This window comes from Homalodisca vitripennis, chromosome X (assembly GCF_021130785.1).
Source record: "Homalodisca vitripennis isolate AUS2020 chromosome X, UT_GWSS_2.1, whole genome shotgun sequence".
Taxonomy (NCBI): Eukaryota; Metazoa; Arthropoda; class Insecta; order Hemiptera; family Cicadellidae; genus Homalodisca; species Homalodisca vitripennis.
This window is the reverse complement of record NC_060215.1, coordinates 62726534-62744542: the sequence shown is the minus strand read 5'-3', so window position 1 is coordinate 62744542 and position 18009 is coordinate 62726534. Positions and strand designations below refer to the sequence as shown.

General features: G+C 30.4%; 1 protein-coding gene across 2 annotated transcripts in view; it reads right to left on the bottom strand.

Annotated features, from left to right (window-relative positions):
* The window catches only part of LOC124369075 (rho GTPase-activating protein 190), a 114709-nt gene extending 97070 nt beyond the window's left edge, over positions 1-17639 (bottom strand). For both annotated transcript variants that reach the window (XM_046826789.1, XM_046826790.1), the window contains exons 1-2: positions 17465-17639; positions 1343-1591 (exon numbers count right to left, since the gene is read on the bottom strand). In XM_046826789.1, coding sequence (XP_046682745.1) covers positions 1343-1513 — 171 coding nt within the window. In that variant the 5' untranslated portion in view covers positions 1514-1591; positions 17465-17639. The remainder of the gene's footprint in view (positions 1-1342; positions 1592-17464) is intronic.
* Between the last annotated feature and the right edge of the window lie 370 nt (positions 17640-18009).

Genomic DNA, 18009 nt, shown 5'->3' with positions numbered 1-18009 from the left:
TTTTAAAAGTATACTTCTGTGAAAGAAAAATAAAGACTACAATAATTATTTAATAAATCACTGTGTATTGAGAGCTATAAACTATTAACCCTTTGACTGGTGGGGTTTTTTCTCAGTAAGAGTGCCCCAAAAAGTGAGTGGAATACATCAAAAAAGTGTGTATTTAAATGATTAAAAGTTATGATTATAAAAAAAATATTCAAGGGTAGTCATATTCTTTATCAATGGTTTAATTCCTTATCTAATCACTTTCCTCAGTATCTTACATTCATTCCTTATTTTGTTTTATAAACCAGTGTCCACATGAATTACCTATAACCCCAATCGACTATTTTTCTGCTCGAATTAGTCAAATGTAGGTTGCTTTGGAATTCATTACTCAAGAGTATGCTGATTTGCACTTCGTGTACGAATTTTGTAATGGAAATGCACCACCAAGAAGGAATATCAAGCTAGGATAATGCTTAATACCAATTCCATCCAAGAATTTGATTCACCCTTGCTAGATTTGAAATTTTTAGAAACTGATAAATGGCTAGCTTTCAAATCTATACGTTACTGGTGAGGTAGAAGTTGAGAGCCATTGCAAAAAGTTCATCTTTAACCCATTGAGGTAGACACATGCGCTGGTTACGTGGCGCTTGGCCTGGACCAAACGCTAAGTTATGTGCTGGTTACATGGTGGGCATTTGATATTACATTGTTCACAAAGTTCACCGCTAGATACCATTGGTATGTCTCTTACCAAGTGTTTAGATGAGAAAAGCAAATAAATAATTTTGTGTTCATACTGTCGCTAACCTAATTTAAAACATATTTTTTGTTTATTTCGCTGCTGATCAGCTGATATTAGTGCTCATCTTGTGCACTGTGTTCTCTGATTGCTTGTTTACATTATGTGTAATGATAGAGCGTGATTCTGAAGTTGATAAAGTGTTGTACAGTGATTGTGAGTATAATTCAAGTGACAGTGATATTGATGAAAGTATTCAAGATTGCATTATACCCCGATCTAGAACATTTCACTAATTTTGTTACAGACAACTCAGACCCTAGTTAAATGTAATTAATCATGAATATTGAAATTTTAAAATGTAGTTAATAATTATAAATATATACAGCAGCATTCCAGTACTACTAGATTTAAGATGACACCATTACTTGTTATCGTTTAATAAAAAATTCTATTTATTCATTGGATGAAAAGTTTGTACTAACAGCTAGTTTTAATATAAAAATATATTTTGCTATTAATATAATGCTTATTACGTTATGACTCCACTTTACATTTTGTGCAAATTAAATACTTAAGACTTTTACTGACACAGTACATGTTCCGTACCTGACTTAAAACTGAGATATGATCAACACTGTAATCGTCAGCTAGAGATCTCATGAATCGGTTGCATAAGCAGGACTTTCCGATTCCGATGGCTCCTTTTTCTTTTTCTGTCCCGGAAAGACCCACTACTGCCACATTGAACCATCGAGACGAATCACCCTTCCTTGCCATTCTGAATGTAGTTCTAGGCACTGCCGTCTCCCATTGGACTCAGGTCCCTCATCTACGTAAGCTATCCTTCATTACTGCCTGTAAAAAAAGAGACACTTCAACAAAATTTTATTAGGTCTACATTTGACAACACAAATTTTACAAAATAAATTAAGTTTTTAATTTGTATTAGTTTCATATAATTTCTTTAGTCTAGAATTGACTCTTGCAGTACTTAGATATACTTATTCACCATGAGAAATGCAAAACCAATATGGTTAAAGGATGAGGAACATCTCATAATTCAGGGTGAAAACCCACAAAAATAATTTATGTCTACAGCAAAAAAAGCTTGTCTGGACCATTAGGAACGTGAATAAACCATCTACTCATTCAGAGTATTTTCCTTGTCTATCTCAACATTTAATGTTTGAACACTATATAAGGAGAGATCAACCAAATAGTAATCAACCAATATCTGTTGTTCCTCTAATTTATAAATTAACATAATAGCATGTGTGGTATCAAAAAAAGTATTTTCTTTTAATAAAATTACTTCTTTAGTGAAGCACAGTTTTTCAGGAAGGGGAAATCTACAAATTATGCTTGGTTCATACTAACTTAACAAATTTATAGTGAGTTTAATGAACTTTACTCAATCACTTTTGGTGATCGTAGCTGAGCAAAAAAACATTTCTAGTTTATTATATTATTGTTCTCAAATTCCTTTCAAAATTTTATTTATTTTTTTCAAGCAACAAAATGGAATCTGTTCAGTGGTACTGTAGTGGAATGATGTATCTCAAGGCTCAGTTCTACAGGTCCTTTGTTTTTACTTTACATTAATGATCTATCATATTCAGTACAATCAGATTTAACGCGTTATGCAGAAGATATATTTTAAGCGTACAATCAAATAGACATATACTTCAGGAAAAATTGAAGAAACACTTAATGAAGCATTACATTGAATTTATTTTACTAGTTTTCTGTTTCTATTATGACATTTAAATAAATATGTTAGTATGATTTTTTCAAGCTAACAATTAGTGACATTTAGCTGTTGAGTATTCGACTTCCTCAATGATCATTGTGACCTGGCAACCAATAGGCCCACTAGGCCCAGTCTGCAAACGATTCAAACAAATTTTACTTTCTAACTAGTTTCAACATAAATGAAGAAATGCTATCTAACATGAACTTCGATGATGTTGTTAGAGAATTATTCTCAAAAAAAAAAAAAACAACAAAAATGAATGTGTCATGACATTGTTTAAATTTTTATACACTATTAATAGAAATCGAACATTTACATTTGTGATACGAAATTCTAAAACATTACTCTAATGCAATGTCAGATAATAATTGAATCACAAGTATTTCTAATGTTCCATGATCCCAATTCAAGAGTCAGAGGTCATACAGAAAACAGTCTCTGAGGAATATACGTACACATGGAAATTACCTAGAGGTTGACAAAAATTGCAAAGCGATCTTTAGAAGTTACACATCTTTAAATATTTAATCTATACTAAATAACTGAGTTTACTATTAGATTTAGACAATTATATCTCAAGTTCCATTGAACTGATGTTAATAACTTATATGCCACCAGAAGCTCTTTGTATCCACAGATTTGATTAAAACTAAGTAAAAATGACTCATTTTAAGATTTATGATGAAAGAGGTCAAAGATATTTTCTAAAAAAATACATTGCAATCTACTTGGATGCAATCTTGGACCTAAATATACCAGGGATGGCATTTGGGTTAGATTTCTTTGCATAGATGTTGACTGGGATACAACAAAGTCATGGTTATGGTCAATGTTATTCATAATATATACTAGTGGCATTAACCCAAAGTAGACCTATTCAACTACAGCCTAATTCGGAAAAGATGCATAACAAGCTGTGTGGGCATTTCGAATCTAAATACATGAAGATTTTTGCTGTCATTAGTATGGTAGTGAATAAGCACACTGCTGGATATTAAAAATAAGGGCCAATATTGTTTCGTCAGCAAATATTGAATGGGACTTTTGTAATACAAAATGATACAATGATAATTATTGCAAAAGAAATTCCTTCTCTTGGAGTGACCCAAGATGAACCTCTGGAATGACCGAGTTGCTAATTTCAACATTAGGAACAGATAGGCCTCAAAGTGCTGTAGATGGAGCTTATATTGGTTACTGCTAACTTACATTAAAACATAAAACCAATATTTAATACTTTTATTTTTTTTTTAGGCCTTTCGATAGCGATGCTATCTTCTTCAGTTTTGTGATGTGTCTGAAGAAGATAGCCTCGCTATCAAAAGGCCTCACAAAAAAATAAAAGTATTAAATATTGGTTTTATGTTTTAATGTAAGTTACTCAAGAATAAGGTTTTAAAAATGATTGTATGAGTTTTCCAGCCAATTCGTTGAACCTGGCCCAAGTTTGAAGCATGTTCCTAGTAATTATACCACTGGTCTGAAATATTACATTTATTCTTGGTTACTTGGTAGAACAATGGACAGGATATCCTGTTATCAGACATTTACCATCATTAGTGTTAAAAAAACTAATTTTTAACATAATTTATGTAATATTAACAATGACAACTATCCTAAAACCTGTTTTCCATTAAATCATTTCTCGTCAATAATCAACTTTAAACGGTCAAACCTGGCCCTTTTTCTTGAGATCATTTATTTATTTAACTAAAATAATCTGAATGATTACTTCCATTTTTATGAACATATCAAAGGCATAATTTTAATTTTTACCTGGAGGATTTAATTTAAAATTTCATTCACTCCAAATCAAATGGTATGATGTAAATTGGTTTCAATCATATGTAACAAAATGATTGCACATTTAGTTACAATGTTGTATTCAAATTTCTTTACTGCAAACTTTCCGTCTTACATGTATAGCAAAGATACACAACTGGTGACATTGCCAAACTATATTAACCTACATCTCAAAGACTAAGCAGTTTTAACAATTAAATAAATTTGTCAAAATTTCAAATATTAACATAATTTTACAATATAGTTTAAATACATGATTAAATATGAGATAATGAGATTTATTCCGAAAAAATATAGACTTTACAAACAAGATTATTAAGGAATATAATCTAACCACATTAACAGGTTGCATGGTTAGATAAAACTAAACAATAGACAAGGAAAGGTCTGGTAACAGTCCGGTTTTCTCTGAAAAGGACTTGATGTGCAGATCACTGCGGTATATTGAAAGTTTCTCACTACATTTAACTAAAATTAACCTTAAAATAAAAATACATTAACGTTGATAAGAGCACAACTTAATCAATTTAAACTCTAATCAATCTTATTTTTACATACATTGTTTGAATATACATAAAATTAGTAATACTAATTAAGTCTAATATAAAAGTCTAATATATTGAAGGGTTTAAATCATCTATTTTAAAAATACAATTTATATAATGACAATATTATCTTGACATTTTAGACTAATGGAAATAATATTAAGATTCTACAAAATATTTTGTTATATTGGTTACTAATTAAAAGAGAAATACAATAAAATAATTGTTTATAAGGGGACGAATTTTAGTTTGCAGATGAGAAAAAGAAAGAATTCAGTTTTAAAAGAATATTTTAGACTAATCTGTTGTGTATGATATCTATCTGTTCAGTTTGAATAAGTAACCAATTAGTTATAGCATTACAAAAAGAATTTAAGGTTTTATTTTTTTAAATTTTATTTGTAAATTTAATTAAACAGATGTGAACCCATGTAGGAAAACGAACGCCTGAAAGCTAGTTTATTAACTTTGGGTTTTTGGATAAGACCTCTTTGCAAACTTCTTGTGACATATTGTTTTTGTTGTTCAATATTATTTCTATTTCCACTTCTTATAAAAAATAATCTTAATACTTTATAAATAAAAATATATTGTATGGGAAAAGTTTGTAATTGTTGGTAAAGAGGATAAGAAGAGTCTCTCCTTTTTTTCCTTAAGTTTAAACGTATAAAAGTGTTTTGTGTTACTCTAATATCGTCTGTTTTTGTTTTTGGAGCTGCTCCCCAGCATACAATACCGTACTGTAATCTAGAGTAAATTAGTGCATAATACAGAGTACGTAACAGCATTCGTCACAAAAATTTATCAAAAAATAAAACCTCCTAACATTACTTCTAATTTGATTTTGGATGAAAGATATACGTTTTTTCCAATTAATTTTCTGGTCAAAATATACACCTAAATACTTTAAAAAATTCACCTCTACTAATTCAATACATTTAAATGTAATAAACGTTGTACAAGTTTCTTTGTGATACTTCACAGGCACATTAAAACTAAAGCCCATAAATAAAAAATTGACAAACTTAGTCTTATTTACATTTATTAACATTTTATTCACATTAGACCAGGCTCTTAACAGTCTCAGATCATTATTTATTTTTTTTCCCATAATTCGACTAGGTCGAATGCCTTTGTAAAAGAAGTTTTTTCGTTCCTATTCATTTTACTATAAATTGAGTCAGCGAATTGCACCAAAGCATCTTCCGTCCATATTCCTGCAGTAAAACCAAATTGGTTTTTGGACTGAAAATTTTTAATTAAAAAAACTATCAATCTTGATTTCATATATTTTTCTATTATTTTTGAAAAAACTGAGAGTAGGCTAATTGGACGAATTTGTTCTATACTGAAATTGTTTGCTTTTTTGAAAATAGGTACAATTATACTTTTTTTTTAAACTATCAGGAAAAATACCTGTCAAAAAGCTCAAATTAATTATATGTACAAGAATATGTGAAACATTTACAGTAATCTTCTTTACAAGCTTGACATTAATACCGTCATATCCAGTGTATTTTTTTGTTTTTTAGTTTCCTAATAAAATTCTCTAATTCTGTTTTGTCAATTGGAGAAATAAAAAATTATTGCATTTGGCTGGCAAAGCTTACATTCAAAGCAGGGTCGTTGCCGATAATGTTATCAGTAACACTAGAAACATTAGCCAGATAAGAATTGATTTAATTTGCAATCAACAGCGGGCCTTCAATGACTGAACTATCTTCCAGTACTACCTTATCAAACTTTGTGTCTCCTCTATCACCTGTTAACCTATTTACAACCCATTCTAACCAATTTCTATTTTATTACGTTGTACAATATTAGTTAGTATATTTATAAATTCATTGTAGCAATGATTTACATCAGTTGAAGTTAAAATGTCCTTCCAATCATAAAGTTCTATTTCAAGTTTAATTTTTTCGAGATCATAAACCCATTTATTAAATGATTCGGATTTCACATTTTTTATAACGGTAGGCAACAACTTAAGCCCAACAGTGCAGTGGTCTGTTAAAGCTATGTCAAAAATTTCACTATTGAATAAGTTTATATTTTTGAACCTTATAAAAATATGGTCCACACAAGTGGAGCTATGCAGAGTAATTCTTGTAGGATTATTTATCACCGATATGAAACCATTATTTGACATTAGGTTCATATACTTATGCACACAAGGAAGATCTTTTAGAAGATCTAAGTTTACATCGCCAATGAAAATTGTATTGTTAGTTATATTTAAAAGTTTGGTTTCCAATTCATTAATAAAATTATACTCAGAAAATTCGTGTAATCAATATATACAAAAAATGTTGAAATAATTGTTATCAAGTTTGACGTTAAGTAAAAGGCAATCCGCAGTTGTCATTGTACACTCCACTTCCCTAACATTAACATTTTTGTTACAAAAACACAACACTCCACCGGCCCTGTAAGTGTCATTACACTTCGCTTTGACATTATATCCCGGAATTTTGAAAAAATTTACTTCCTCACTTTGAATCCATATTTCCGATAGAATTATAAAATCTATTTTTGTTTTTAATTGGCTTAGCTCAACGAGTAGGGAATCAAAGTTTCTTCTTATACTTCTTATATTTACATGAATGAAAGTTATATTTTGAAGTTCATTGGGAGAATTTAAAAAAATTACAATTTAGGCTATCGTAATTTTGAGTAAATCCTTCAAAAATTACCATAGTACAATTTGTTTTACTCCGTTACAAACTAACAACTTAAAATACTTTAAAGAAAACATAAACAAACATGTTACTATGCATTCGCCTATAGCCTATTTAAATAGTATTTCAATGTCTTCAATGTTATTTACCTTGTGGCATTTTTCCCCCTCCTTTTTTCTCACGAAGAACTTCCCCTCCTTCACCCAAACAAACTTCACATTCTTTTCACTACATTTCTTCTTAAGTTGGCCTAGTAACTGTTTGTTTTCTGGTGACTGGTGTTTATTCACGTATACGGCTTGCTGTTTAGGGAAGATAGGGTTAATCTCCAATGCCGTCAGGGTTTTCTTCTTTTTGAAAGCTGTGATCCAGGCATCCCGCTGCATCCTTCCCGTAAATTGGACCACGATGGAGGGCGTCCTGTCGGCCTTGTAGGTTTGAATTCTGTGCACCGCTGACACTTGGGCTTCCACCAATTCCTGTCCCATAACTCTCTCTACGTCCTTTAGCAGATTAAGGCTGTTCTCGTTAGGTGTCTGGGGAATTCCAATGATCTCGATATTATTTTTTCGAGTGTACTGTTCAAGGTTTCTAACTCTGATTCTTAAATCAGTCACAGTTTCATTCCGTGTTTTATTTTGTTCTTGCAAATGCTCGTTTTCTTTCCTCATGGCAGCATATTCTTCTCTACTTTTAGATCATTTGACTTGTCAATATTGTCTGAGAGGAATTGTACAGATGTACGAAATTCTTCGAATTGCTCTGAATACTTTTAAAGCTCGCCTGAGACTTCCTGCTTAAACGATTTCAATACTGAGATTAGAAACTCTTTCGTTACTGCAGTAGTGAGACTTGACGAAGCATTGCTACTTACAGATGTAGGATTATCTCTTTTACAGTCATTACACTTGAAGTCCTTCAGGTTCGTTCTGGTAGTAACTCCATCCGTCTTAATGCATTGCACGTGGAACACAGCCGAACACAAACCACTACACTTTATAACATTTTTATCACCTGGGTGACAATCCTTCACACAAATAAAGCAGATCACTGGCATGCTAGCAAATTAAATGTAGTTTAACCGTAATTATATCAGGCTTTTACTCGTACCAAAGCAAACAGTCGCGTGACCTTGAACTTGATAGCGCAATACACGTCTTATCCACTTGACTGCTAGAGCCAAGAGAATTGTAGTCCCCCGTCTATGTATTTGTTCAATCTGTGCATTGGATATTGGAAATCAGTTGTATGTCTTGTGCACTACTGATGAACATGCTGGTTTTGATACATACAATTTAAGTTTTGTTTTATGTAAAGTATACAATTTAAAATATATAAAGAAGGAACAGTTAAAATCGATAGTTTCTTAAATAAGGACTTACATGAGACTCTTTCCAGAAAAGTTATGTGTCTTGTACACTTTTTTGGAATGTAAAAAATTACATCTGCTCTGCTGACATTGCCCCACAACAAAATTCCGTAATGAATGTTGAGTGGAAATCATAAATAAATCAATCATAACCATAACCATAATAAATCATTACTCTTGTGTTTGAATCAATTATAGATTTCTCAAAACTAACATCTGGAAACAAGCTTTATTGAGTTTACTACACACCAAATTTATGTAATTACTCCAGTTTAAATGGTTGTCTACTTCCAATCCTAAAGACTCTGTATTTTTTTACTATTGATAAGTCCGAGTCTTTATAAAAGGAGTCAAATTGGTCTGCTTGTTTATTTTAATAAGTTTTAAATTCTATGATTTGTGTTCTATTATTGTATAGTTTCAGGCCGTTTACTGAAAACCAATTTGATAATTCTGCAATTGTATCTTTAGTGTATTAAACAAGATTTACCAAATTCTTTGCTTGGATCACCACTATATGTCATTTTATGTCATCAGCATATAAAATGATATTGTGTGTTAAGTTTGATGACAAATCATTAATATATATAAATAAAAGTGGGCCCAGAATTGAATTTTGAGGAACACCGATCTTAACTACTTCTCACTCAGAGAGTTATTTTAAACACTTTTTTATTACAGTGGTTCTCTGTTTATGACATTCAAAAACAACCCAGTCAAAAAATCTTTAATGTTATCATAATTAGGATTTCTATACAAAAGAATTATAATTGTGCAAACATTTGAGAGCTCAATATAAGTTCCTTCAAAAAATCTTTATTATAGGAACTTAAATCATTTCTCTGTTGAAAACTTATGTTTGACTTCACTAAAATACATGACGCTCTTACAATTACATTTTCCCTGCAAAAAGCAGACGCAACAACAAAGTCAGGAATCTTGTTTAAAATTCTTAAGAGACGTGTTTTTTAAGTAAGATCCGTTTGAACAGTACACAATGAAAGGTTATTTCAAAAAAATTAAATTGATTTTCAGAAATTACATAATTCACCCTATTTTTTTATATTGTTGCCAAGTTCGTTCAAACACTTATAACTCTCAACCAATTTTAAAATACCCTCTTCATAAAAACTTGCCGCCTGCTCCGATAACCAGAGTTCATTGGCATTTTCACGTCGTCGTCATCATTGTAACTGTTACCACTGAGGTGTTGTTTGAGGTGGAGGAACAGATGGTAATCGCTAGGCATAAGATCAGAACTGTAGGGTGGGTGGTCAAAAACTTCCCAGCCAAAACTTTCCAATAAATCGTGGGTCTAACGTGCAGTGTGAGGTCTTGCATTGTTATGGAGAAGAACAATTCCCACTGTCAGCATACCACGTCTTTTGTTTTGAATCGCTCTGCGTAGCTTTCTCAGTGTTTGGCAGCATGCTTCCGCATTGATAGTGGTTCCTTATTGCATGATGCCAACCAATAAAACACCATGCCTATCCCAAAACACAGACGCCTTGATTTTGTGCTGGTAGAGGCAAATGTGTGTGTCTCCATTCCATGCTCGATTGCTTCAATTCCGGTGCGATATGCAAACCCATGTTTCATCTCCAGTTATGATCTTACTCAAGAAGCTGTCACCTCCTTCATGATAAAGAGTTAAGAACTTCATCGCACACTCAAATCTTTGGTTTTTGTTGTCCTCTGTTAGAAGTTTCGGGACCCAACAGGAGCAAGGTATGTGCACAAACTACTAAACTTAGTGTCGATAACAAACAGACCTTACTTAAAAAATACGCATCATATTAGCCATTGCTCATTAATTATTATTGATATATTTTCACCATGTAAAATTAATTCTAGCTTATCACATTATTCCACCAGACTTCCCTGTATATTTTAATGCATTCTCCAACAGTTTATATAATTTTCCTTATTGATATTTTCAGTTGTTGAAACCACATATAACACAAGAAAATTGTTCTAATAGATTCAAAAGCTTTGATTTAATAAAATTATCAGCCATACTACTTATTTTGTCCTTTGATCTTAGTTTAAATTATGATCTAATTCCTTATCAGAGAAAGAAAGTTGAGTTTGGGGAGTCATGAACATGTGATTTTATATATATATATATATACACACAAGACGTGATTTTAGAGCTAAAAATAAGAAAAAAATGTTATATAAAGGTAGATCCGGAAACGCTTCATTAGTGAGTAATGGCTGGCGAAAGATTCTGCTTTGTTTTCAGTTCACCTGGTGAAATTAAGTGATTCTGATATGTTTTGTTCTTACTTTTTAACTCAATCTGTGTTAGGAAAAACAATTTGTTTATTGGTCATTTAACATTGTTATTGGACATCAAACATTTAAGACAGTATTTTTGTTATTCGATTTTTGGCAAATTTCATTCTTTTTCTCAAAAACTGTTCGCACTACAACCTCTAGAGTGGTTTTATTTGATTTTTCAGGTGATTTTCCTTATAAATCCACCTTATTTGAGTTAAAAAGTAAGAACAAAACATTTCACAATCACTTAATTTCACCAGGTGAACTAAAAACAAAGCAGAATCTTTCACCAGCCATTACTCAGTAATGGAGCGTTTCCGGACCTACCTTTATATAACATTTTTTTCTATTTTTAGCTCTAAAATCACGTCTTAAAATATTTTACCATATTTCGGACTCACCCTGTGTATATATATATATATATATATATATATATATATATATATATATATATTGTGTATCTGATATGGACTGGTCACTAAAGCCATATAACACATCTGAGATCCTGCTTTCATATACAGAGGTTTATGATTTGGGGCTGTATAAATTCATAGCTAAAGATGTGTTGAGGGCTTTGGATGCAGCTAAAACCTTTTTATGTCTAACATTTTTTTTATGGATTCTGCTATTATAGAACCTAACTTATATTTACCATTCCTATTAGAGTGCGAACCTTACCTTGTATGATAATTTCTGTTAAATTTAGTCCTATTTGTTAGAAGTAACATATTGTTAGATGTCTTTGCTAAGCTAGATATATAATTATGTCTATTAATATTACATTCAACAATCTTTTCAGTAAGTCGAGAGTTATCAAATTGTAAAGGAATCGGTCAAATAATTACATTTGTATTCTTAAATAATTTTTCTGTAGTTTGAACATTAATATCAACAAAATCATTACTTGTCTCTACATCATTGATATTGTTTGTCCCCCCTACAATTATCAAATAGTCCTTATCGGTAAAGTTCTGTACTTGTTTGTCTACTTCATTCATTACTGCACCAAGCTAAGCATTCGGCTTGAGTATCATCTGCAAATTGAACTGTTTCCTAAGGGCATCTTGCAACAGAAATCCGCACTGACGACCATGGCTGTCTGCTATCAGAAGGACGCAATGTAATTTATTGGATATTTCTGAGACAGCTTCCTTGTCTCTGGGGAGAAACAGACTCACGACTGTGTAAGGACACCATAAGAGACACTAGTAACTCCTTACTTAAAATTAACCATTGAAGATTAAACTAGCAATGTGAAAACATTTCTTAATATATTCAAGATCACTTAAGTTGGGAATGAAAAGGTTTTTGAAATCAACAGTGTCTACCTGTTGATTTATTCACTCGGTAGACACAATTCTGTACAGTCCACATTCAATAGTCTTCCTCTGATTGGGTCCATTCATGACAATTAAGTCGCGAACATGTTCACACGTTCTTTCCCAACATACTTGGCTAGTTTTTCTGCTACGATTACAGCAGAGGACCAATTCAGGTTTTTAAATCAGTTGTAATGTTAAAACTTGTTCACTTTACTGCAATAAATTCAAGTGCTCCAGTGTATACCTTCATCAGAAACAAAGGTTTTGCATCATTTATTGGTATAACCAAGACTTCTTTGCCCTCCAAATAAAAACTCTTTAAGAACTCCTCAGTCAATTAAATTCATTATAGCATTAATGATTGTTGGGTCCACCAGATGTATTTTCCAATTATTTTCAATCACCTTTAACCATTACATTGTCACTGTATGAGCTAACGTGGTCATCTGTAAGTAAAATATTTCAAGACAATATATTCAGTTTATTTATGGCTGAGATCAAATTTTGTAACTTTTTTATTTCTTCAACAAAATCTTTGTTATCTTCTTGCAATGTTTGATTAATATTGTCTTCTTCAATATACTTTGTGGGTTTAGAACATTGTTTTTGACATGTCAATAATTTTTTGAGCAGTTATTTTCCTTTTAGTTGAAGCTCTGGTTTTAGGTGTTGCAACTTTCCCCATTCCTGCTTTTTTTAGTATATAATCATCTAAGTTTACTTCAATTAAAGCTTAAAATAAATATGATTGATTAAAATATTAATTTAATAATATTCTTACAATGTTCTTAATGTATTATTTAAGTATGTAATAGTATTAATGTTATGAAGATCTCAGATTATAATCTGAAAATAGTCATTATAGATAAGCAGTCTACGCTGGTCCCAAGCAGTAGCTATCCTTGGTAGGAGCACATAAAAAGCTTCTTCAAATAAATATTGCAGTGGAATTAATTATTTACACAAATCCCTGTTCTAGTAGGCTGATAAGATAAGGCTGGTTTACTTGCTAATAAAACCACAATCTACAATCCTGGCCAATAGATTTCTTTCTTTATTTCTCAGGATGGACAAACTTTGCATCCAATATAGTTCTACAAGTAGCCTATACGTCCCAAAGTAAAAAATACATTATTCAAAATTCACATACTTTAAACATATATTTAGTTTCTATAATTTTTTTTTATTTAATGTGCCATAGAAAACAATTGCCCACGGTTTCAGAAAATTGTATGAAAATTTGGTCTTCACAGTCTTTTGTAAGTAAGACTTATATTATTTAATTTAAACTTAAAATATCAAATAACAATTTATGTTTATGGTTTTTAATTTTAATACTTATCTCTGCATTTTACTCTTCCAACCATTCTCAACATCTTCAAAAAATGTTTTTAATTCTCCACGCATACAAAATTATATTCCATTTTCGGAGTCTATCTCTAGTAGCCTAATTTTCCTGTACTATCTGCTAGCAATTCCAAAGGTACATTGTGAAATTGGTGAATTAAACAAAATTTTATACAATTACGATCTTGGCCATGTCTGCTAAATCGGAAAAACTGTAGATTTTTCAAAACACTCATGTTAGGTAAATTCATTAAAAAACATATATTTTCCTCAACACAAAACAAAAACTCTCATTGAAACCAGTTATGTGTATTTTAATACAGTTAAAATTATACTGATAAATCCAACTATTAAACTGACCGTACTTTAAGATGAACAGTTGTAATAAGCATAATTACCTAAATTAATTTGAGCCTCTTAAAATAAAACAGAATAGCCTACATTTTCAATGTGCTAAATCACATTTTAAAGTAATATTATACTAATTTGCAATTAGTTATTGCCTATGGCATTATTTGTTTAAGGTGGCACCTCTACCATAAACCTGAAAAGAATCCTCTTAGTTAAAGGTAATTTTAAGTTTCAAAACTAATACAAATGAAAGATGATTCTTCTACTCTTTGAAAAGTTGTAACAGGGCATACATAGTTTGTATAAAACTGTTTTTATCATGATATCATTGCATCTGTCATTACAGTTTTAAAAGTTATTTAGAAAATTAATATTTTATAAGCCATTTCCATTAATCAAAACAAGTGCTATTTTGAAACAAAAAATACATTACAAAATAAATGTAATTAACATGTATTAGCCACTAACTTAAAGCATCTGTGCTAAGTTAGGTTTCAATCGAATGGATAGTTTTTGAAAAAAATGTAATTAAATAAAGGTAATATTTTACATACAGATGAACTGTTTTGTAAAGAATAAATAACTATTCTATATCACCAGGTACGTCTGTCTCGGTAGATAGCTATTGAACACTCTATATAACAGTACACTTTCTACATATACACAAAACCACTGTAGTACTATGATACACAGCTACTATAGTAAGAGCAGAGCCTAATTATTCTGCTACATCAGAACCTTGTAAGGTATAAGAAAAAGACTATTGTTTATATTAACAATTCTGAATTAATTTACCAGATTACATTAAAAAAGAAATAGAATATGCTTTATTTAGAAAATTGTTACAGCAAACAAATTTTAATATTTTTATGAATTTTCCATTCTTTGATCACATTAGGTTAAGTGAAATAACCACTTTGGTGATATTTAATAAGCAAAGCTGTATATATGAATATATTTGTCTATTGCTCCTAGAACATATTTTTATGGACCCTATCCGTTTTGAAGGAACATCTTCTTTAAAGCCACTATCATTAAGTTCTCTGACATTCAAAAAATTGAGCTTCTGTAACTAATCATACAAACACTGTTTATATTTATTCTCAGTGGTTATGCTTTGGAAATTGAATATATGTTATATCTATAACATATATTTATAATATATATATATATATATATATATATATATATATATATATATACCGGTATATATATATATATATATATATATATATAATTATATGTAATATATTTATAATACATATATATATAATTATATATATATATATAATTCTGTAATTTAAGAATTAGAATTATTTGGAAGGAATAACATTGGTTTAATATTGATTAAAATCAGGTTCCAATCAGTTTTTTTAATTATTGTATAATCCCCATTAGACAATTCTGAAAACGTCTTGAATGAAACGACTGATTGGCTGTAATCGGTTGATTTGTATAATGTTGAGCAGATTGTTTAGTTACAGTGGTTTTAATCCGGCTTATTTCTATGAATTAATTTGTATCAATTGTTGTATGATTAAAGCTAAAGAATTAGGCTTCAGAATATAATATTTATTTTTATATTTTATTCGTTTTATTTTTTATGCTGTATTTGCATTATGAACAATTATGATTAGATTACAATAAAACAGAAATGTTGAAACAAGAAACAAACATCAATCAACAGCTTTATATAACATGGGTGTTTCTATGGGGTAACAATATATTTAAATACATATTTATAAAATAGTATATTTTTTGGATTTGTTCATATGATTCAACATACCCTATGAGATATGGATGCCCTGTAACAAAATTAAACAAATATCCTGGCAATAACTTTCAGAACATACACTAATATTTAGGCCAATTACATTAAACAAATCATTTAATATATTATCTCCAATGCTAAGATTTCAAGTTTTAAGAAAATATTACAAGGTTTAATATGCTTTAGACCATACTGAATAAATTTCCAAGAGTAAGTCTACAGAACAGAATTAATGAATGTCTATTCATGTCTTAAAAATGTACACTATGCCTTTGTGAGAAAATTATATAAGTAGTTGCAAGTTTAAGTAATTAAAATTTAATGATAATTATGTTTCAAAATGTTCAAGGGCAATGTAAGTTCCAAACTGTTAAAAGTCCATCACTACCACAAATATATCTGAGCTAAAACACTATGGCTACACCTATTCCTAAATGATCACCAACATCGTAGTCTTCTATAAATTCTTGTTTTATATTGTCCATTCAAACGGACTTTAAGTTAACAATTTTATGAGTTGAACCGGTACATTTTCAACTCGCTCCATAAATTTCTTATAGCCTTATTATATTATTAATTAAATGTGGTGTGCAATTCATGTTGTGGGCTCACAAACAAGTAGCTTTTGAAACATGAACTTTGATTTTAGGAAATTTTCCTTACACAAGCTATTAAATAGGTTAGACGAAATATCAGAGATAACCTGGCCTAGCAATACAATGTATATGCAGCAGGTATAATATATTTGAATTTGTTATTAACCTAACAGATTCAGCCTGGACATATAACCATTGAATTGAATGAATACTACTAGAAGAAAGCTCAGATACCTTGGAAATATTAAGAGCTGAACTGAGACTACTAGAACAAAAAGTGACAATCCCATGCCTTTAGTGCCAACCTTGGTATTATTGTACTTGCAAACTACATTAGAAATGTGAAACCTATAGGCTGCATGAAAAATATCCCTCCTGCTACCTAATTTCATTTGTGTATTGGCTTTAGTAACTAGATAGTGAATGAGCAGAGAACCTAATTTTGTACCATATAACACAAACTTTGAACTTAAATAAAAAAGGATGTTAGGCCTTATTCCTTATGTTTCTTCAACTAGTTATGTGTTTAATCTTTCACAGTTATTAATGAGCCCATTTATGATATTTCATTTACAAGTATCTAAAATCCAAAATCTTATTAGGTTCTCACTAATTAGAATCAAACAAATTAAACAATGTGAGGTTGCATTAAATTAAATTAAAAAATACAATAAGTATCATAGCACCACATAAAATATTGATTACTGATCCATTATAACCTAACAGATGTAAAGCCTGTGTCAATTAGTTTCATAAAATGGCAACACAATTTTTTAGAAACAGAAATGATAGAGTCAGAATCATAAATCAATGTACATGTTACTATTTCTCTTATAGAGTAGATTTTAACTCAAATATAAACACTTTAAAACCAACATAGGCCTACTAGGTGACACCCATTGCTACTCACTTGAAAGATATGGAGTCACAATATCACAGTTTTATTGTATTACATAAAGAAACGTATAAATACACTTCTTAAAACAAAATTATTCTTTATATTAATCCACATTTCTTTATGAATTACAAGTGACATTTCAACACCAAATGCTTACTAACACCAGACGCCATAATAAGCAGGCGACGACGATAGCCTCAGAATATAAATACTCTATGAGTAACATAGAGCAACAAATTGCAGTAATTATATAGCAATTCACGTATTTTAGGATAAGCTAAATTCATTCATTAAACATTCCAGAAGACATGCTCAAGATTCGTGCGATTTTACGCCAAATATATCTGTTTTGAACATTTTCAAATGAGATTTGCTTAAAAATAATACGAGTTACGTCGTACATTATGTCGAACAAGACACGTAATGCTTATTCATTGATGCTTATTATTCGAACAATTTTGATGCTTATTCGAAACGTGTCTATTTTAACTAATTTGTGGTCTGAGTTGATTAAAATGGAGGTAACTTACTACACTGGATTGATAGAACACATAGCA